Source organism: Channa argus, chromosome 2 (genome assembly GCF_033026475.1).
Source record: "Channa argus isolate prfri chromosome 2, Channa argus male v1.0, whole genome shotgun sequence".
Classification (NCBI taxonomy): Eukaryota; Metazoa; Chordata; class Actinopteri; order Anabantiformes; family Channidae; genus Channa; species Channa argus.
Window position 1 is genome coordinate 26,008,943 of NC_090198.1, and position 23,198 is coordinate 26,032,140.

The 23,198-nt window shown below is 40.1% G+C and overlaps 1 protein-coding gene across 1 annotated transcript in view; it reads left to right on the forward strand.

Annotated features, from left to right (window-relative positions):
• Window positions 1-18,630, forward strand: part of myom2b (myomesin 2b) — a 29,419-nt gene extending 10,789 nt beyond the window's left edge. Inside the window, exons 16-39 of the mRNA XM_067487744.1 lie at window positions 46-167; window positions 262-449; window positions 574-700; window positions 873-1,051; window positions 2,781-2,895; window positions 3,168-3,330; window positions 3,484-3,590; window positions 4,540-4,584; window positions 4,984-5,120; window positions 5,304-5,448; window positions 5,959-6,021; window positions 6,395-6,462; window positions 7,294-7,407; window positions 7,694-7,781; window positions 8,843-8,881; window positions 9,855-9,960; window positions 10,638-10,704; window positions 11,853-11,949; window positions 12,555-12,591; window positions 14,320-14,342; window positions 14,794-14,849; window positions 14,930-15,019; window positions 16,986-17,111; window positions 18,383-18,630. Of these exons, the coding sequence (XP_067343845.1) occupies window positions 46-167; window positions 262-449; window positions 574-700; window positions 873-1,051; window positions 2,781-2,895; window positions 3,168-3,330; window positions 3,484-3,590; window positions 4,540-4,584; window positions 4,984-5,120; window positions 5,304-5,448; window positions 5,959-6,021; window positions 6,395-6,462; window positions 7,294-7,407; window positions 7,694-7,781; window positions 8,843-8,881; window positions 9,855-9,960; window positions 10,638-10,704; window positions 11,853-11,949; window positions 12,555-12,591; window positions 14,320-14,342; window positions 14,794-14,849; window positions 14,930-15,019; window positions 16,986-17,111; window positions 18,383-18,586 (2,506 nt within the window). The 3' untranslated portion in view covers window positions 18,587-18,630. The remainder of the gene's footprint in view (window positions 1-45; window positions 168-261; window positions 450-573; window positions 701-872; window positions 1,052-2,780; window positions 2,896-3,167; window positions 3,331-3,483; window positions 3,591-4,539; window positions 4,585-4,983; window positions 5,121-5,303; window positions 5,449-5,958; window positions 6,022-6,394; window positions 6,463-7,293; window positions 7,408-7,693; window positions 7,782-8,842; window positions 8,882-9,854; window positions 9,961-10,637; window positions 10,705-11,852; window positions 11,950-12,554; window positions 12,592-14,319; window positions 14,343-14,793; window positions 14,850-14,929; window positions 15,020-16,985; window positions 17,112-18,382) is intronic.
• Window positions 18,631-23,198: the final 4,568 nt, after the last annotated feature.

Consider the following 23,198-nt stretch of genomic DNA (forward strand, 5'->3'; position numbering starts at 1 on the left):
TGACAGCTATGCCCATGCTCTCTGGCTGTATTTCTGTTTTTTCAGGTTTGTGGTTAGTGGTCTGACCACAGGAGAAACCTATTCTTTCCGTGTCCAAGCTATCAATGAACTGGGTCTTAGTGAGGAATCACAGGAGTCTGCGCCTTTGACCGTCAAAGCCGCCCTCAGTCAGTTTTGGCATGTTTTGTGTAATTATTATTAACGATGATGGGGAGAAGAATGGTAATCTGATAGTATTAAACCTGTGTACTGCTTTTTTAGCCCCCCCTTCTGCTCCTTACAACATTGCTTTGCTGTACTGTGATGGTCATTCTATGGTTCTGAACTGGAAGAAGCCTCTTCACTCTGGAGGATCAACTATCAAGGAGTACTATGTGGACAAAAGACGCAGCGGGACAACCATGTGGAGGGAGATTAACATCAAACCGCTCACAGAAAGGCTTTATAAGGCAATGTCTGCTGTTTGACTTTAAAAAAAAAGTTGGTCCAAAGACACTATTTGATGCTCACACAGTCACACTTCCAAAGAAACTCACAAAAATATTGCATTTATTGCTTGATAACCATTGGCAGGTGGAAGGTTTGACAACAGGGGCAGTCTATCAGTTCCATGTGTATGCAGCTAACCTGGCTGGTCTGGGACCCGCTTCTGAGCATTCAGAAGACTTCACCTGTGAGGCCTGGACTATGCCAGAGCCTGGTTAGTAAATGTCATCTTCTGACAGAGTCCATCACAGACAAACTTTGAAATCTGGTCAAAAAGGATGAATTATGACATCATAATATATCATTTGGTCACGTTTACTAAATGAAACAAACAAATGTACATTTGACTTTGTGTCTCCTCCCTTTTCTCTCTTCGTGTCCTTTAGGTCCTGCCTATGATCTGACTTTCTGTGAAGTCAGAGATAATTCTGTGGTGGTTGAGTGGAAAAAGCCTGTTTACACCGGCTCTGGACCAATTACAGGCTACCATGTAGAGTACGCAAAGAAGGGCACTTCTGACTGGACCACAGCCAACAAGACAGCTGTCAGTCACAGTTTCCTCAAGGTGAGAGCACCTGTAATATGCCAGAAAACCCCAAATGATTTAATCCCTGTGCACCAAATTCTGGGAGGGTTGATTATTAAAGATGTAGTACATAGTACTACATAGTACCATTCTGTAATACTACCATTCTGCCTCAAAAAAAAAAACTTTATACACAACAGCTGCACTACATATAAATAATATAGTTTGTTAAAAAAAAGGGCACAAATACTTACAGTTGCTTTCGTTACCGCAAGAGATAATGTAATTTTATAAAACTTAACTTTTAATTGCTCCATGATAAAATGTAGTATAGTGTGAAATCCGTTGTGCGTTTTTGTGTGTAGAGCACACTGTATGTTACTATTTAGAGCAGTGTGCTCATCTGTACCTTTGTACAGAAAAAAGTTTGTCTTTATTCTACTGGCCTGTGTTTGCATCACACATCCATACATTACATATGGGTTACCATATGTAATGTATTACCAGGTTACCAGGTTGACAGCAGGACAACCTGCTTTTTTTGTACAATACCGTGAAACACTGACATTTAACTGTGTGACACTGACATCTAGTGGATACAGTAAACAATTACTGGGTTTAGTACATAAATAACTGAAAAGGTAGATGAACATGTTTTATTTTAGAATGAAACGGGCCTCTCAGAAGTACTCAGAACTCCTCAAGTAAAAATAAATATTTTTACTGTATAGAAATACTCTATTACAAGTTAAAGTACAAAAGTAGTATCATCATCACACAACGCCCAGGGTTTCCAGAAAGAATGTCATCTGACAGTTTTCCATTTTGCCTCAGCCCATTTTAAATGAGCTTTGACCAAGAGAACAGCTCAGCATTTCTGGATCATGCTCACATATGGCTTCTTCTTTGCATGATACAGCTTTAACTTTCATTTGTGGATTACACAGCGAACTGAGTTCACAGACAGTGATTTCTGGAAGTGTTCCCAAGCTCATATAGTGATGTCCATTAAAGAATCAAGCCTGTTTTTAATGAGAGCACGAAGATCACTCACATCCAGTTTTGACCATCCTTTGTGCACAGATTCCTCCTGATTCTCTGAATCTTTTGACGATATATATATATATACATATGTATATATGATACATATACTGTAGATTGTGGAATCTTCAAAGCCTTGTGGTTGTATACAAGATTCCATTAATTCAGTAAAAGCACCTCAAAATATACTACTTGAGTAAATATATTTACTTTCCACCACTGTAACTCATGATAGGTGCAAGAGACATTGTATGCATTTAACTAATTGCTGTATAATACAAAGGATTTTTTTTTTTTTATTTAGCGGTATAATAAAATGTGGGTTGGAAACGAGTAAATTACGAGTGAAAAAACGTGGTAAGTAATCTATTTCCAAATTAATAATAGTAATAATGGGTTGGGCTGCTATTATAAATTTTGCATCTATTAGCTGAAATGTGAGTGTGAATTTTTGTCTGTCTGTGTATGTCTCTCTGTGTTGGCCCTGAGATAAACTGGCAACATGTCCAGGCTGTACCCCACCTCTCAGCCTATGACAGCTGGAATGGGCTCCAGCAACTCACAGCATAAACTGTCCAAATCTTCAAAGTTACCTTAGACCAGATGTTCTTTAACAGTTTCTGATCTTGTGGAAAAATGTACAGCTTCAAAGTTAAAGTCATAGTTACCTATATTTAAAGTTAATGTCAGTTATAGATCCAGGTTGGTTTCTGTGTCTGTTTCCTAGGTAACAGGTCTGGAGGTGGGCAATACCTATTTGTTCAGAGTGCGTGCAGTCAATGCTGCAGGAGTGGGTATGGCCTCCTTGCCCTCTGACCCCGTGACTGCCAAGGCTGTGGAAGGTAACATTAAATCGCAGACAGATAATCAAATTCAGCAAAATAACTTTTTTTAAAATGTAAACGTCTCTTTGTATGGTAATAAAGAAATGCTGCGTTTTGTGGGAGCAAGATTGTCATATACTGTATAACATTTGTAAATGTTGAACCCCCTGAATGGCCGACTCAAATCAAACAACCTGTCTGTGCTATTGTTGTTGACCGGAAGTGCCGGAAGTTAAAACGATAAATAAATTTTTTTTAAAAATCCCTTTATCACTTTTTGTGTATTCAAGGTTCGCAGGAGGTGTCTTGTGTTGTGGACAAGAAGTCAGGTGACATCGTTCTGTCATTCGAGTCCTGCCAAATGAACGCTGGCTCTCAATTTATCTGGAAGAAAGATTATAAAGAAATTACAGATTTCTCCAAAGGAGTAGTGATCAAGACCGAAGGAAACCAGTAAGACCGCAGACACACACACACACACACACACACACACACACACACACAATTGCACACATATTTGCATGTGTGCATCCAAACAGCAGCATAATGTAAAATAATTAAACCACATCTGTCCTTTGTGTGTATCTCTCATGCTCTGCATTGTAGATCTAAGCTGATCTTTCAGAGTCCAGATAAAGAGGACTTTGGGACCTTCTCAGTCTCCGTCACCAGCACAGAGGGAGTTTCCTCCAGCTATACAATCTCTTCTGAAGGTGGGATTTACTCACCACCCCCTAATTTAACGCTGGCCTTCTTACTCTTGTAGGTTGCAGACTATTTATTCCCACTGACATTTCATTTAAATTTTCTGCGTCATCTTGTCAGACTTCACATTAGATTTCCGTAAATATTTGTTTTCTCCTATTGTTAAAGTAGTTCATGGAAATGTCTTTCGTGCCTTGATCATGAAAATTTAAACAGCTGTACAGCGGCATCCACTTACATAAATAGATCAAAAGTGCAGAACTTGAAACTATGTATTGGAGAACTGAGGCACGGTATGAAATAAAGATGAAAGCAAATGCTCAAAAACAATCACACTGGCAAGTAGGTAACCAACAATTTCATTACAAATCTGAGGAAGACTAGTAGAGCACATTGCTAATATTATTTCTCCAAGCTTGTGGCAATATGTCAAAACTATGTCTTTGTGGCAAGGAGCTTTCTGTCACAATATTTCTCCTGCTACTGCACCACTACACTGCAAGGCTTTAATATGTTATTCAGGCGCCTTAACGCTGATTGCTTCCCATTTGGCCTGCAGAATGTTTTAGCCTAACTCCCAATAATGTCTGAACCCGTTCATTTATTTCACTTGTAGCACAGGTAATTTCATGTAGTACCTCTGAAAGCTGTTTGCTAGTGGAGTTTCAGAAAGGACCTTTGGGTCTTAGTTTAAGGCTGAAATTATGTTGTTTCGGTTTTGTGTCAGTGCATCTACCCGCGTCTTTATATTAAACACAAATAGAGCAGAGACTTCTCCAACTTCGAACTTGGTACTTAAAGAACCCCTTCAAAGTGCATGAAAAAACGCCGCCCTTTAAAGCCTGCAAACAATCAACAAGTCTGAATACTGTCTCCATTGACTGTACAGTACATACAAAGGGGGGAATTGCTTGTTTTTGCACAAAGCTGAATGAGTCTCTCTCTCTCTTGTTTCAGAGTTGGCAAAAATGCTGGCACTCAGCTACGATATCAGACATCCAAGTAGGTTCCTCTGGCCGACTCTTCGATCTCTCATAATCTCTCTCTTTGTCCCTTTTAATCTCTCTTCTCTTGCACTTTTTCTCTGCTGCGTCTTTAATCTGTCTTAGCCACATTTCTCCATTTCTACCTTTTTACGCCTTCATTTTGCTTTGTTCTCACTTGCTTTGAACCTTTCAGATTTCTCTCTTCTTTTACAACAAATTTCTCTTTTTATTTGATCCGCACATAAAAAAGTCTTACCTCCTTTTGCATCACCTGCCTAACCACTATTCACCTCTTCTCTTCTTTTGGCTCCTACATCTCCTCACTTCTTCTGTTATTAACTGCGGTTAAATTACCAGTAAATAATGTTTTTGAATTCATAACCTTCTTCCCCCAATCTCCTCTTCCATCTTGTAGTCATCCCACTGAAGTCAGAGTTGGCTTATAAAATTTTGGAGAGAGGCAGAATGAGGTTCTGGCTGCAGGCTGAAGAGATTTCACCCAAAGTCACCTACAAATTCTTTGCAAACAACAAGGAGCTGTCTGGAGCTGATGTAAGGCACACTGTAGTTTTAAAAATGGATGTAGTTAGGGGGAGATGAAAAACATGACAAATTATCTGTCTGCCTGATGGCAATTCAACATTAAAGCCATAATTGCAGTAAAGCCATATCCACCTTCAAAAAGTCGAGTGCATTATGGCCTTTTTTATGACAATCACCTCTATTTTCCTGCAGCCCAACAAGATGGGTCATGACGTCTCTACGGGTATCATTGAGTTCATCATGGACCATTTCACTGTGGAGAATGAGGGGACATTTACCTGCCAGATCACAGACGGTGGCGGCAAAGCACAGAGCTCGCTGGTTCTTATCGGAGACAGTAAGAGACGCCACCATCTGCATCTTCACCTTGTCGAACTCGTGTACAAATTTGGTTTGTCTGTTCCACTTCCCAAAGAATTAACAGTGCACCGGAAAAGCAATTGAGACGAGAACAAAAACTTTTTTTCCCCACTGTAGCTGAGGCTGTATGTGAATTTACATGTGTTGGCAACACATTAGTATAAATTATGCATGTGTGTGTGTGTGTGTGTGTGTGTGAGTGAGAGAAAAGTGTAGACTAACTATACCCTTAAGACTAACATTATGGAACGTATATATCATTTATTATGTTTAATGTAGTCGGTTCATAAAAGTAAAGGTGGTTTTAAAGCAGTTATCGTATGTACAGTATGAAGGACACAGAGTCAAACAAAGCTGCATGATTGTGATTTCACTTATATAGGACCTCAACCAATCAACTGATGGAACCCACAGCAACAACAACAACAACACTTTGATCTTTTAATTATTCTCCATTTACTGTATGACTGTCTCTGTGTCCATGCAGCTTTCAAGGCAGCTCTGGCTGAGGCTGACTTCCAGAGGAGAGAGTACATCAGAGTCAAGGAGGGTAAGAAACACAAAGCATCATCTGCTCTACTTACTGTAGCTAGAGACCTGCACACTATTATGTTGCCTGGGAAACAACTAATCTAATCAGAGAGTACACTGGAAAGAAATATATAGCTTAGCATACTGGGGGAAACTGGGAGTTGGAACCTAAACTCTATAAACTAAATGGATCCATTCACTTCATGTTAAAATGTATGACCTCACAGCAACTTTAGATGCAGGTGAACATGCTGCAGTGATATTTCGCATCGAGCCTTTTAAAACAATACGCAGCTTAGGTACAAAACAATTAATAGAGCTCATACTATCAAGGTCCACAAGTAATTTGTTTTAAGCTCCTGATCCTTTCCCTGGGCCTTTATCTATTGCAGGTCCCCACTTCAGTGAGTTCCTGTCACTTCAGGTTGGCGACGACTGCTCTGTCACTTTGGTCTGCAAGGTAAACACAGCCACACTCTAGGTAAATGGGAGTCTGAGGTGTGGATGGCCGATTAACCATTCTGCAGGGGAGACAATGCAGTCTTAAGATATGGTCCATGTTGAAAATTGCAAGAATTATACTGTGAGGGTTGCATCTTTGCTTTTTTTGGGGGACGGGAAATATACAATTTAGACATTTTTAAAATGAAAGCACTGTGCATCTGTGTAACCTGTCAGTTTAGCACAGCAAATGTATTCTGAATATGTAGAAACACAGCAAATACATCAAGTAAATAAAATGAGTGAATGTTGTTCCTGCAAACAGCAGGAGAGCAATTATTGTTAGTGATTAGTCGGGGTACAATATATTTTTTAAATGACTGCAGGTCCTGATTCTCATGCAAAACAGTTTGTTTTGGATGAGCTGAGTCACTGCTCCGTCTAGAGATATTGATGCCTCTCTTGGTCCTAATGAACGACCGTATGAACAGAACTATACAAACAACCGTGACTTAGAATTAAATATCAGAGCTGTACTATCAGAGTTATGCAGCACTGATACTGAACACTTTTTTATAGGGTGCAACTCATATGTATTTATACTGGTGATTACATTTAATGAATCCTGTTACACATCTTGTAAATAGCCCTCATCACCATGAAAAGATGAAGTGCATCACACGTAAACCTGGGAATGTGACTTTTAGAGGCAGACAGAAATGAGGCTGAAATGTAGCCGTTGGAATTTGAGGATTTGCATTATAGGAGCAATAATATAAGCAAAAACCTTAAGGATGATAATTATGTTGAGTGTTTTACATGACGTGCTCGATTATATTTGTGGCTGCAGGTTGCTAACCTAAAGAAGGATTCAGTGTTTCACTGGTACAGAGAGGACACAGAGATCATCCCCGATGTGAAGCCTGACCTTGGATCAGGAATCTGTAAACTTCCAATTAAACAGGTAATTGCATTTGGCACTGCCAATATTCTGAATGCTATAAAACCATGTATAATGCTATTATTTTTACAGCATGCGAGTATCAGCATGTATCGGAGCTTAGTGGCTATACCAGGTCACGATTTGAGTGCAATGTTTTGTTCATAGTTAAAAAAAACTCCTGTACTGTTACACATTTTAGTGGAAGAGAGAGGATAAAAAGACACTTTGAAAATACTTGTGGTCAGATTCAGGATTCTGTAGATTTTTTCCCCTACACTATTTCATGTTTACTGATTTATTTTTCCAGTTTTCACTGAAGACAGCAGGAATTTATAAGGCCACCATCAGTGATGACAGAGGAAAAGACATGAGCCAAATTGACATTTCTGGAAAAGGTAAATAAGTAAATGGTAAATGTTCTGCACTTATATGGCGCTTTTCTCCCTATTGGCACTCAAAGCACTTTACACTGCTTCTTATTCACCCATTCACACTCACAATCACACACTCACTCATACACCGATGGGGGAGCTGCTATGCAAGCTGGCCAACACTCACAGGGAGCTACTAAGGTGGGGTTCAGTGTCTTGCTCAAGGACATTTTGACATGTGACCTGAGGAGCCAGGGATTGAACCAACAACTGTGAGATTGGTGGACAACCGCTCTACCTTCCTGCGCCACAGTGACGACTAAAGCTTTCTTACTTAACTTATCTTATTAATTATTTAGGGGAGTAACTGACTATAACTGTCTGCTTGTGTAACTAAACAAGAATAAATAGAGTAATAACTTGTGCTATAATGACCCATGAAAAGGATGAAGTGAAAAGGGCTTGATGCTCATTAAAAAGTGGTAGACATGAAAAATATGAGGCTGATTTATATACTTTATCTGTACATGACAAGCTAATGAATTTTTAACAAATCCTCCAGCTCCAACCTTGTTGGTTCCAAATACTGTGTAAAAATAGTCCTTGCCATGTGACAGCTTGCTCACCTGCTGGCTGTATTTAAATTTGAGGAAATTCATTTTAATTTTCCTGTAAGAGTTTGGACCATTAGCTGTTACACTTTATCCCTTTAAGCCTTCATTTGTATGCAATCTGATGACAACACTCAACATTTCCGACGGTTTCAGATCATCTGTTATCCTGAAATGTAACTGAAATTAGTCTTTGATCAGCCTTTGATGAGAAATTAGCAGATAGAGTTTTATTTGTTTTTATAATTTATCATATATAGTTGAAACATAAAAAAAGTTTTACTTTAATGAACGATACATCAACACGCTGGTTTTCATGTCATGCTTTCACCAGGTTCACTTAATGTTGTGACTGATATGTGCACATGCAACTTCTTTATTGAGCTTTGAATACAGCCAGCAGAGGGCAGCTTTACTTGACTTCCATCTTCTTTGCTCTTTGCCTGACCCAATGTCTCTCTGCCTCTCTTGTAGTCTTTGACGAAGCCATAAACAAGATCAGCCAGCTGGCTGGTATGTATCTGCTTCTTACACACAGACACACACACAGACACACACACAGACACACACACAGACACACACACAGACACACACACAGACACACACACAGACACACACACAGACACACACACACACACACACGTGCATACACATAGATCAACTATGTCACTAGCATACTGTAAATCAACGTTAAAGACAATAGTAAACGTCATCATCACCCTCTATCCTTTAAAGCGATAAAGTGCAAATGATCCAAATATACAGTAAGACAGCACAATCACACCACACTGATGAGAGATTTGGTTGATCCATCAGCAGGCTTATACATTTCGTTTTTAAAATCCCACTGCTACATGCACACACTTATCTGCATGTGACAGAAGTTGTCATGCTGGAAGCATTTGGCCATCATGCCATCATGTGGTGAAATCACTTTAAAATTCCACTGCGCTGTCACAGTGACAGTGTGGAGGAGCATCTTACTCCTATTTTAAGAGACAGTCACTTGACAGCTCTGCAGCAACTGTTACAGCAGTGGTTGCAGAGGAGAAGAGGGTTCATTACTGTGATAATGGGAAACCATGGTGATGTGACCAGGTGGATGACACACTTGTACGCTTGTAATGTGCAGAAAGCAAAGTCCTACACAGACAGTGTGATATTAAACTCCCTTTTAGGTAGAACACTTTGAAAAAAAGTTGAACAAACCTCTGATGGCCGATGTAGTTTAGGGAGCACAGGATACAAACTGCCTGCACACTAATGTGCTTTGCTTCATTAGTGCAATTTTGCTCTTCAACCCAGATAAAGGTAACATAAAAAGAGGGAGTCTTAAAATGAATGCTATTGCAGATGGTTTTATTCCATTAAGTTTAGGGGGAAAGTGCATCCTGAAGCTCTCTGAGCAGAGGACCCAAAGTGTCGTATCTGACTTAGATTTTTTTTTGCCCTCTTTAACCTCGGTCACCTTCATCGCCTCCTCTAGGAGCCAGTGCAGCAGAGCTGGTGGTCAACTGCACAGCAACAGGTATTCAGCTGCAGTGTCACATGAAGTATTACACCTCAGAGATGGACATCACCTGGTACCACCGGTAAGAAATTGCAATTATATTACGAATAAAACTAATATTACAACATAAGGCCAATATTAATAAAAGTAGTATTAACGCATTTAGTCGTAAAAGTGGTTTTAGGACAATTTGGATTTATGATTGTGGTAAACTGCCAGGAGTGGCAGAAACAATAAGCCACATGATAAAACGTGACGACTTCCAGCAAGTGTTCTCATTATCCTGGTTATTACAGTAAAATTGTCCTGTTTTGTGACGGAAATCACACCCTATCGTATTCCCTAAAGAAGCAAGGTTTCTCTGCGCTTGATGTAAAAGCACTCTGACACAGCCCAGAGATTATAAAATGTGGAAGGAAACAAAACAGAATGAGACACAGAGAAGAGAGAGAAAAAAAGAAAGAAAATAAATAAATAAAGGAAAATAGCAAGGGAGAATGGTTATGGGGTAGTAGAGGCTTTTCTATTATTCAATTAGTCAAAGAACAAAATTATGGAGATTAGATTTTTAACCTCCCCCCATCCTTTCTATGAGTGCATGTGAGAGCGACAGATAGCGCCAGAGAGAAATTGGTATCCCTAGGCGTAACATTAGGCAAGCATGTAAACATGATTTTCCATTACCTCTGAAACAGGCTTCACCCACTCTCATATAAACACTACACACATTCACAGTAACCTCTCCTCTCTCCTCCTCAGTGACACTAAACTATCCAACAGCGACAAAATTCTGATTGGAGGAACCCCTGCTATGGCAACAATGGAGGTATTATCATCTGCTGTACGATGCCGAATAGTATATGCTACTTAAGTGGATCACACACGGGTCATTTTCTGACGATCAGTGGCACAGCTGCCCATTGGTGTCGCTTAAAAAGGCCTCCGAGCGTCTTTGTAGCAGTGACACCAGGGCGACTTCAAAATGAATCGAGAAGATAATCTCACCTTTAGACGGGGAAGCTAATGAATGAACTCACGCGTTTTAAATTCCATTAAACTTAATGAATGAAATGGTGCATCTTCATTTCCTTGCTTTTTTGTCGGCAAGCTTTAAATTTTACATGACAGAGTAGATGAATTCATGTTTCTGGAAAACTAAAGATGATGCGGACATGAAGGTTTGTGAAGCCTCTAATATTGTCTGTCGTCCTAAACATGATCAGATTTTTCATGCAAGTCCAAGAACTAGATAAATGGCACCCAAACAAAGTTAAATACACAAATGTGTGTAAGACAAAAGTATGTGAGCACAAAACCCATAACATGATTCGGACCTGGTTTGTTGCCTCTACACCAGGATAGCTTGTGATCCCTGATGGAGCTATGTATTCTAGTTTTATTTTAGAATACATAGCTCCATTTATTTTATTTTATTTTCTAATTTTTAAGATATCCATTTTTGAAGTTCAACAGAAAGTAGGTCACACAGCAAGACAATGACCCTAAACTCAGAAGTGGTTGGTTAAAGCACAACTAATGTTGTAAAATGGCTCACTCAAAATCCTAATCTTAAATCTATAGAAATAACTGAAGGAGGGAGTTCATGCAAGGAAAGGACTGTTTGAAGCGATTCTGTAAAAAGGAATGGACTAAAAGCTTATACACAGAAACATTTAGTTGTTGCTTCCAAAAGAGGGTCCCACCATTTACTGAAGTCAAATGTTCTTGGGCCAAACACATATTTAAAACTGGGTAATTTATTTTAAGGTTTGGATGAATTAGGATTATTAATTTTTTTTCCGGACTGATCACATTTTAGGTCCCATCTATGCAGAGATAGAGAAAGCGTTCACAAACTTTTAAGTACCACTGTAAGAAGAAACCAACAGCTGGACACTGTCAATAGGATAGTGGTTTATTAGGTTATTAGGTTTGTTGGTCGCAGGAATGATCGGTTACTCGATTGGTTCACAGGTGGTTGAACCAGTGGATAAGGATAAAGGAACGTACTCCATTGTGATCACGGACCCTGAAACTTCACATAAACGCTCACTGGACCTGAGTGGTGATGGTCAGTAACTTCTCCCTCTTTCTCAGACACACTTCTGTTCCACTCACACTTTTTATTGATAGAAGCGTAAAAAGTGGGCAGAAAGAACCCGATCCTTAGTTTTTATGGACGCCTCAGCTTCAATCTGGAGTTTAAGGCTTTGAAGTGATTCACCAGCAAAAATCTATCTTTTGAGTATCAAAACGTATCCCTGTGTAAAAAGTGGCTGTAAAAACTTTGCAGTTTGCTCCTTCACTAACGACTGCAGCTGTAGGCAGCTTGAGTTCATGTTGGATAAACTGGATTCCAATATAAACACATCGATAACAGTCGCTTCGTCATATTCTGAGTTACTGCAAAATGTATTTGGTAAAATATTTTCCAGATATTTCCTGTGAAACTTTCTCATATTGTTTAGCTAATTATTAAAAGTAACAAAGAAATACCAGCCAATTTCTAGGATATGGTGATGAGAGCTTCCAGGAAATAAAGTGTTGCCTTATATGGCAAATATTATTATATTATAATATCTACAAGTTTTTAAATGTATTGTTTGAAATTGCGGTGCTGTGACGAAGTCTCTAAAATGAACATCAGCCATGAAATACTGTTTTTGTCTTTCACAGTGTACGACAAGGCCTATGCTGAGTTCCAGAAACTCAAGTAAGACTACACTGTCCATGAATTCCTTTACTTGTGCATTTATGTGTATGTTTTATAAATGACTAATGCTATTGAGGATTAGTGTCTCCTTCATTTATAGTAGTGGTAAGTAGTGTGTAATACGTTTCAAGTGTACATTTCATTTGATTAAAAGATGCCTTCACAGATATTTAACTTGCTTCTTTTGGATCTACCTTGGGTGGTACATGTAACTGAATGCCCTCTGACTTCCCGATATTATAATACCTTTACTTCTAGCTGAAAAATACCTCCACATGACATCACTTGGAGAACTCTTTAGTACAGCATCTGTTATCTCGTTCCTCACAGTATGGAGGCTGTAATCGTAGTCAAACTGCTGTTCCAGAGCTCCTCATGAATACATTATCTGAACTCCAAATAATGAAAAAAGGTGATGTCATCTGGAGTAGTTTTTCAGCTAGAAGCAGAAAAATATTTTAATAAAAGGAAAGTCAGCGAGAATTTGAAAGGATTAATGTACATTTACGCCCCAAACAAAACCCATAGAAAGCAAATTAAAAATGGGTGAAGTTGAAAAAAATCCCAAAAACATACACACATATTGCTCATCCTTAAAAAATTGTGAAGCACAAAATGTTTTCCGGTTTAAATACATAACTGGCTTTTGGTTGAATGTTTAAAATAAGTGCTTAAATTAATAATTCTAGTTTATAAGAACAAAACTGTGTGAAGCCTTGAGACCATTTTAGGCAGACAGCTTGAGTTGACCTTCCACACACACTTTACTGACTGCAGTACACATGTAGATTCTACACGGCATTTCAAATAATTGGGTCAATTTAAGGAACCTAGAGACTTAATTTGGCAACTTTACTACAGCTGCTACTGCTTCTGTTGAGTACTGAACAGGTTCAACACACTTCAGTCTATTTGAGCTGTACGGATCTCGGTTTATACCTGCAAGAGTGACAAGGTCAGAGCCTAATTACTCATATGTGTGTGCACTGACTTGAAATGATCTGCCACCCAGCTAGATGAGGTTTTGTGTACCATTGTTTAAAAGAAATATATAATACAAGCGACAAGTTAACATTTAATGCATCTGTGCAGTAAACTCTCAGTAAATAATGCTACATTACAAATTATGAAAAAAAGATTTCATCATTTTCAAAAACTACATTGAACTCCCTTAGTCTCACTCCCAAGAAACTCTAAACACAAAACACTGCATGCAGAGAGAACACTGTCCAAAGCCCCTTTTCTAATTAACATTCAAAGAGAGACTTTTAAGCACAAGATTTTGCAAACACGCTGGAACAAGTGACACCCTGTTGCCCTTTTGATTGAGCATCAACATGCCAAGAGGAGAGCAGAGTTCCCCCAGCCATCTGGTCCTGTGGCTGACCTCTGGTTCTCCCATGCAGCTCCGACAGCCCTCGCCCAGTTACTACAAAGCAATATCATTTTCCCCATGAAAAGATTCTGAAAAATCCCAGCGTAAACTGCAGCATAATGTGGTTTGGCTCTAAAACCAGAATACCTAGTGGCAAACCATCTGACCACTTTAACAGATTTAAAGATGTTAAAGAAGTTATGTGTACTGAAGAAGAGCCAGGTTGTGGACTGACCAAGAACTGTATCAACTGTACAATATATTCCCATCATTACAATAAAGAGTTAGAGGTCAGAGGTACATGTATAATATTCAAAAACAAACATTCTTGAATTTGCCTCTCTCTTTTTCAGGGCTGAAGCCTATGCTGACAAGAGTAAGTTCGTCTTTTGTTTACTTAAGGTCAACCTGGAAAAGCAGCTTGAACTTGACCCCAATGAAAACTATTTTCTGAACATCACAAGTGCTATAAATTAAGTCTATTCATTTTCAGAATTAGATTAATTCGTTCAGATTTCATTTGAATTTCAGTCTCGAAAAGCTGTAGGATTATTTCATTGTATGCCCATGTTTGTGTGCGGGAAGCCAAGAGAAACGAGAGCAGGGGGTTGCTAGTGTGATTATGCAAGATCATGCAGACGGAAATCTGGAAAATAACAGAAGATCTTTTTTGGCAACTTTCATAGAAAAGGATGGTCATGACATGTTGTCCAGTAACAATACATTCATGTTCTGCTCAGGCCTATGACAGACTTAAAATGTTATAGTTGCTATGTATACACGTTATATACCCAGTGGGGTCTAACATATTGATTCCTTTGTTTCAGACCGTGGAAAGGTCGTGGGAGGACTGCCTGACTGCGTCACCATCATGGAAAAGAAGGTGACGCCCGAAATGTGTGACTTTAGTCTCTGTAAATGTGCACACATTAGTCTGATAAGTCATCTCTTTGCTTTCTGTAGACCCTGAGTTTGACATGTACAGTGTGTGGGGATCCAAAGCCTCAGGTCTCATGGTTGAAGAATGGCACAGAGGTTGAACCAGATGATCAGGTAAATACGGCCACTGTGTTACACGACAGCGATGGGAATCTATTTATGAACTTGTTGTAATGGTCACTGAAGCGTGCACATAATTGGGAGAGGGGAATTAAAACACCGTCAGCACTTCAAACAGGGCCTCGTTCTTTTCTTTGGTTCCTACCTGCAGACACTTCAAACCCAGCCACTCCTTCCTCAAGATTAATAACTTTATTAATCAGACTAGTGATACCTTGCTATAATTGCTATATCATTAGCTTGTGCTAATGACGTACAAAATAGTAGGTTTTATAGACAGAACTAGATTTTCTAACGTTTAAAATTACAAGTGAGCTAATACAATAATAATTGAGACGTTATATGAAGAGAAGTTATTCAGGAAATATTGAAGAAACATCGAAATGGGATGGTAATAAAGTAATTTCTAAGTAATTTGGAAAAAATTGAAATCGATGAATACACAAGATTCCAAATGATACACTTTATCTCCCAGCTGGAAACTGACAGATTGCACTGCTGTATAGAGCCAAACCCCCCTCCTCATACGTAGAAGTGAGGCAGCACAAGGATTAAAGAAAACAAACTGCCTCTACCTGCATTCTGGGGAGGACTTCAGCAGCCGTTATAATCCCTCACTGGAGGGATCGACATACTTTACATGAAGTCACTATTCTCAGCACATTCCTGGATCTGTAATGGAAACAAATCTCAACAAACATCTCTCATAACTCATTGACCTACTTGCCAATGAGTTTACAGTCTGTCCCCAGTCAGCGGGGGCCCTTTCAACAACCTCAGCCGCATCCTGAGGACACTACAGGCTTCGAGAAACCCCAGTCCAGGAGGAATTTCTGTTCAAGTTTGCCCTCATCTTGATTCATCCACTCACAATTTCACTTAAACAAGAACTGATGAAACTGCGGTGCATCTCTCAAACCTCAGGAGTCCATCTCCTCTACCTACAGTTTTTACCACAGATGCTACTGAAGAGATTAACAGAAAAACAAACCGAAATATATGCAGATTCAGAGAATGTAGAAATGCATGTAGGTATAAATATTTATTTACACACAGCAGCTACAGTACTTATCAGCAACAACCCTCAGATCAGCATAAATCATTCTAATACATTAAAACAATTATCCTAAAGAAAATATAACATTTATATTAGATTAGGGTCATTAATTGCAAATCTGGTCTTTATTTTTTAAGGGCTGTTCAATTTTTAGTCAGACTTACTTTTTTCCCTCAAAATGAAATTAAAAGCTCTTAGTATGCTAACTATATTCCTATCAATTGCCACTCAAAAAAATAAAATAAAAGAGTGGGCACGTACAAATGAGGGAAATTAAAACATTATCACTACACTACAGTCTCCCATAATGAGTGTGAATAAAAGTGCTGCTCTACCTTCTCTCAAGTCAACACGTGTACTTCTACTTTAAATGCTTTGAACACAGGTAGATTCACTTTTGTAGTGTGAGGAGTTCGCATGTTCTCCCGGTGTGTGGTTTCCTCCTAAAGTGCAAAGACGTGCACGTTGGATTAATTGGTACCTCTAAAATCGCCCACAGGTGTGAATGTGAGCGCGAGTGCTTGTCTGTCTCTCTGTGTCAGCCCTGTGATCAGCAGACCATCCAGGGTGTACCCTACCTCTCGGCTAATGTCAGTTGGGATCGTGTCTAGCCCCTGCGACCCTCTAAGAGGAGAAGGATAAAGATAGTTAATGGATGGATGGATATTTTGATTGCACTAACAGGGCTCAACAGACCAGACTATAGACTGGTAAAATCATTAGCCATTGTGTCCAACAAGCAGCGCTAAAGGGAGGTGGTAGTCAAAACTCATGCAGCTGCTCTGAGTAATAAATAAATCATTTTTTAAATATAAATTTAAACGACAGGCATTTTAAATGTTAACTCATGCTAATCCCCCTGCTGCCATTTTCACCCTTTTAACGTTTGATTACACATTTCAGTACGTGGTTTCCCTGGACCAGGGCAGGTTTGCCAGTCTGACGATCAAAGGTGTCTCCATGGAGGATTCTGGTAGATACACAATGATTGTCCAGAACAAATACGGAGGGGAGTCTGTGGATATATTGGTGAGTGTCACCATAAATGACAGGATTTACACAGAGACTGAAAATTTTTGATAACATCTGTGGCACAAATCTTGTCTTGTCATTGAGGCCTAACAGTGAGGTACTTTTGTGATCAGCTGCATGTAACTTGAGTTTGTGACCTTGCCTTCACACATTTAACGTGAAAACACTGTAGGTGCTGATATGCTAAAGACATTAACATTATTTAGTTAAATACACGTTTCCATCAGACTGGATGGGAACTGTCTGAACTGCCATCTTCAGGTCTCTCCACAGATGTTGTGGGCCACTCAAGGACAGTCAGACTTGTCCCGAAGCCACTCTAGCGTTGTTCTGGTGGTATTCTTTGGGTCATTGTTATGCTGAAAGGTGAACCATCGCCCTAGTCTCAGGGGAAGAACCACAGAGCAGGTTTTACCCCCACCCCACCCCAAGAACCTCTCTCTGTATTTGGCTGCATTTATCTTTCTGTAAATTCTGAAGTCTCCTTGTCCCTGGTGCTGTGCCCCTGGGACCACTCAAAGCTTTAGAAATGCTTTTGTACTCTGACCTTGATGTAAGCCTCACCATAAATTTGTTGGGGATGTCTACAGAGAGGTACTTCGACTTCATGGCTTGGTTTTTGTGTTGTGAATTGTGGGACCTTAGATACACAGATGTGCACCTTTATAAACTGTGTCCAATCAATTCTGTTAACAACAGGTGGACTACAGTCAGGTTCTAGGCAAATGCCAAGGACTGAAATGCACTCACACTAAAATTAGCTTCTCATCCATGTGTATGTGAAAAGGGCCAAAAGCTGCAGTAGCTCCTGGTTGTGAATTAAATTCACTCCAGCACTGAATCTCTTTTAACTTTGACACATGAAACTCTGAGGTTCTCCAATGTCCAGTTATTTTAACCGAGAAGCTGAGAATGGTCACTTGTTTAGGAATTATTGTTCATTTCTACGGTTATTTTTATAAAATCAGCCACAAAAACGTGTGTGTTTATTACCAGCAAAATTGTAATAAAACAATGTTGTGATGTGAACTGTTGTTAACAGCTGCTGCAGGGTATCTTTACAACTCTTCCCTCCTGCTTTCCCCCCGTTTTAGTATGACTGCATCCTAATTAAGTGGTGGGGTCTGAATTCATTGTAAAGCCACTTTGTGTACATGCACCATAGGGTAAATGCATGTAGGGAAAATGTTTGTCTAGCACTAATGTCCTGTCCTTCCTCTCTCTCTCTCTCTCTCTCTCTCTCTCTCTCTCTCTCTCTCTCTCTCTAGGTGAGTGTTTACCGCCAAGGAGAGAAAATCCCTGAGGTAAAACCAACTCTTACTCCTAAAACAATCATCCCGCCCAAACTCCCCATTGAGATCCCTCAGCCTAAAACCCAGCCTGCTTCGAGCCCAGCCACTCCTAGCCCAGCTCCTTCTAAGGCAGCACCAGGAAGAGGTGTGAAGAGCCCCACTCCTAGCCGGAGGAAGTAGAAAGCGTGAAAGGCACATGAGAGGGAGAAAAAAAAAAGAAAGAACCCCCCCCCCCCCCCCCACACACACACACACACACACACACACACACGTGCACGTGTAGACCACTCAGTTAAAAGCTTTTATTAAGTTTCTCTATCTGAACAAACAATAAAAATCATTAAATGAAATGGAGCTAATGCATTAAATGAGTCAAGAAAATCATGGTAGCAACAACAATAAAAAACTGTAATGGCAGGTCTCAATGCAAGATCACTGTATGAAAACCAATAAACTTCAAATACATAAATACACACACACACACACACACCCTTATCTGAACATGGCGAAATTAGAAACGAGTTTAATTTAATTGAAATGAACTGAATTAAAACTTGAATTGAGCTGAAATTCAAATAAAACTATTGCTGAAAAAGCAAAATAATGAAGCAAGTTTTATATTCACACTGTAATGCAACTGAAAAACAACATTCAAAAGCAAAAATGTTCTAAAAATCTATTTAAATATATATCTGGCTACGATAAGCATAAATGAATACACACGCCACCATCAAAACTTCTGCTTAAGTGTCTCAGTGCTCTACTCACGGTTTCAAAACTTAAAATCACTGCTTTTGCCATTTACAGACTTGAAGCTTTAGGATCAATAGCTTTGAAATGCCCTCATCAGTATCCTGCTCATTGATTTCTCTATTTTATTCATAGTTGCCTTTTACGAAACCCATTAATTTAAGACAGTTCTAATTTCTTCACACATCACTACCACCAGCCATTTAAGACGGGGTAAAGCCCCTCTGCTCTGTCTCACGGTCATGAGTTGTGTGTTACAGATGAAGAATTTACGTTCCAGAAACACACACATTCTCTCTCTCTCCTGTATTAGTTTCTGCAGGATGCTGATGCAGTAAACAACACATGCTCATCACAGCTGAAGATGAATGCTCACAATATGAAATTTTATCCTCCTCAAAATCAAAACTAACTTTCAAAAGAGCATGTTAACAGAAATACAGCGAGAAGTCACTCAGCTGTACAATGGTTTCATGATCCTGCCACCTTGTCAACGACATCAACAGTTAGCACCATCCTATGTAGCAGCATGGTGAGATATTGAACATGCTAAATATCAGCTGACACAGATTAACCGCCACAACACTTAACTTTGCTTTATATCGACTCTGTTGGCAAGAAACAAGTATAATAACAGGAATCAAGACTTAGTGCAGAAGGTATAACGATGGCAGAGTTGATGAAAAGATGGCTGATGAGATTTGTGGTTCATTAAAGCTGATGAGAGGAGAAGAGCAGCCGGAGAAGAGGAGGAGGAGGATGAGGAGGAGGAGGGTAAATTCATTGTTTCTGTGTTTGCTGTTGCTAATAAAAGAAAGTGATTACACTTTGCTGAGCCCGTTTATTCATTCTGTCAGAGAGAAAGATCCCGAGAACATGAAAGGGATTGTACGAGTGGGGGGGGGAACTGGAGTAACTGGGAGACTGAGATGTTTCTATTGTGTTGTGTTACTTTTGCTGCTGATGTGTCTGCTCTGGTGGCAAATACAAGTCCCATCCTGCTTTTTACCAGGTTGAGAATGAGTTGACTGAATGAAAAGGTGAGATATATAGTAAGGGGGAGTGCAGTTGGGTGTGTATACTGTTCTATTGCTGCTACTTTTTTTTGACAAATATGTCAGTGATTGTCTATATACAAGTGTGAAAAGAAGGGAGAAACAGACGGAGACAAAAGGTGTGTGGGACTTGAATGTAGATAATTCAGTGTTGCATGGCAAGAGAAGGACTTCTGAAGTGCGACAGAGAAAGACAGGAAGAGAACGAGACTGTATTAGAGGGAGCTGGAGTAGGAGACAGATCTGAATCATTTTGATGTTTCGCTGATCATCTGCTGTGAGATCATTTTCCTGACTTTCTAATTAATTTTCACATTTTTAATCAACATAATTACCGAGAATCCAAATGTTACCATGACAACCAACTTTTAATTTCAATAAACTTGCAAAAGGACTCGTCTCTGTGAAAGGCACCGACAGCCTGCATGCTCATAGACGCACAAGCAAATGCATACATACACACAAACACACACATACAGCTGTGCACTTGAACATAAGTACACGTACAGACACACACAAACACACTTATAGATGGCTGCTATCTAAATGGAATAACTAGCCAGCACTGATAGCATGAAATTGTGTTTCCAAATATAACACCGTGTCATTGGCGCGCGTGTGTGTGTGTGTGTGTGTGTGTTGAGAAACAAGACTACAGAATATGCCCTGCTATAGTCGTCCACATGGGGGCACTAAGGTAACATGTAAACACAACACACAACATGTACACTCTCTCTCTTACACACACACACACACACACACACACACACACACACACGGATAGACAGGCCTGTCCTAATTAAAGCAGCGCTGTTCAAACAATGAGATAAACTGGGAGCAGAGATATTTTGTGGGTGTGCACTGAGACACAGCCACATTTTAAAATACAGCTAAGTATATATGCACACACACACACACACACACACACACTCACTCACACACACTTTAATTTGCAATTTGCATTGTGGGAGTAAACACTGACAATTATTCTGATGATGATGATGATGATGATGATGATGATATTGATTACTGCTGATTTTTGCCTAAAAGAGAGGGGAGGAGAGAGGTGTGCAGAGGGATATGAGAGAGGGGAAGGATATGAGGAACAAGGGAAAGAGAAAAAGGGAGGGGAGAGCGGCCAACCAACAGAGAGAGAGGAGACGCAGGAAGCATGTTGTTCTGTGGGTTTGTCTGGGTGTTTCAGTGCGGTTGATCATTTCTTTACAGTGATAGGAGGCATGGAAAGTGAATAAAGCAGAAAGAAAAGGGGTGCAGACGGGGATGGGTGGAGAAAAGAGGTAAATAAGTGGGGAAGGAGAAGACAGAGACACGTAAAAAGTGAGTAAAATGGGTGGATTAATGAACAGATTCAGAAAGGAATTGGGCTTGAGATACTTTACATCTTGTGAGTGTAATATCCTCAGAGTACAAGACAGCAGTCAGGTGTCACAGACTTAACTCTAACAAATAAACCTGCTTGTTTCAGATTCATCAACCATGTCAGCTCCTCCTGTCTCACATGAGCTCTCACACCAGTCTCAAAACATCTCTGCAGGGGCAGGGTTGGAAATATCAAATGTGACATAATCAAGCTGGAATGTCTGCCCGATTGACACACCGGTAAAGACTGAATTTGTAAACCCCTCACACTAGATTATCCTGCTCTTTACTATTACTGTACTATTCTGTGGCGGAGCTATCGACACGGAACGGATCTATTCACACCGTGCATCTTGGACATCTTTTCTTCAGGCATGTTATTTGTCAGGAACCCGTGTGCTCTGCTACAGCCACACTCATACAGTAAAGGCGTGATTTTACACCAAGTGTTATGACTCATCATAACAAGGCTCCATGCTTAATGTTCACATCTGGTATATTTCCACTGGTATTAAATCATGCACGGGAACGTAGCTGTACATCTGCAGTCAGGTAGCTCAGCTACACAGCAGCTCCCATGGAGCTCAAAATGACTTGGTGTGTGACTGTTGGAGGCTTCAGTGGGGTGGATGCTTGACTGCCTGGCGACTTAAACCCTGGATCTTGCAGTGGGTCCAAGGACAGTGTACTAATGCCACTCTGCTGGGATACCGGGGCTCCTACAATAAATCCAGAGCCATTGTTTGTGTTCACACTGGGCAATAAATCACCTTGTAGACCCAAAGAACCACAAGCATGTGCTTTGCCCAGAGGAGCACCAAAGTCATAAGGAATAGCACAGTGAAGCCATATAGAAACCCCAAAGGACATTCAAGTTCTTCTCTCCATATTCATGTGTTCTGCTCCAGGCATGAGCATTAGTGTGGTACTAAGTTGTTCACATTTGTGCTTGTGACTCGGCATCTGCCTGAGCCCGAGTCATCCTGCCCTGATCAGAAATGGGGTGGAGAGAGCGGGCACAGGGAATGGAGAGCCGTTTGTAAAACTTAGGAAAACGTTTTCAGGGTAGTCTGAGTGGAGTCTGCAATAAGGGGAGACAAAGAATGTGCCATTTTAACGGTGGGTGCTTATTCCTAGAAAGCTGACTTTTTTGGAAAGATGGAAGACCCATCTCACAGCACAGTTTTCTCCCCCCCACAGCTAAATTACTAAAAAAAATGAATTCAGCATTACCATAGACTGTCTGTCTTTCTGCCACTATCTCTCCCCTCTCTAGTCATTTCTACACCCCTTTCTTCCTCCATTTCTTCTCTCTTTCAGTCTCTCCTCCCTCACTCATTTCTCACCCCCTTCTCCAATCACTGTGAAATTGCAAGGCGGCTGGTTCAGGACTTCTCTGACAGAGAAATTTGGCTTCGATCAGAATCACTTGCGAGCATTCCTGCATTCCTTTCCCAATTTAAATGATTTTGCAGCTTCACAGGCACCACCCAGCCAGACAGCCAGACATACTCGCATTGTCACTTTGCAACTTTCCTGCCCTCTCTGGCACTTACTCTTTCATTTCTCCTTCGTTCTCTGTCACACACAAACAAACATACATATAA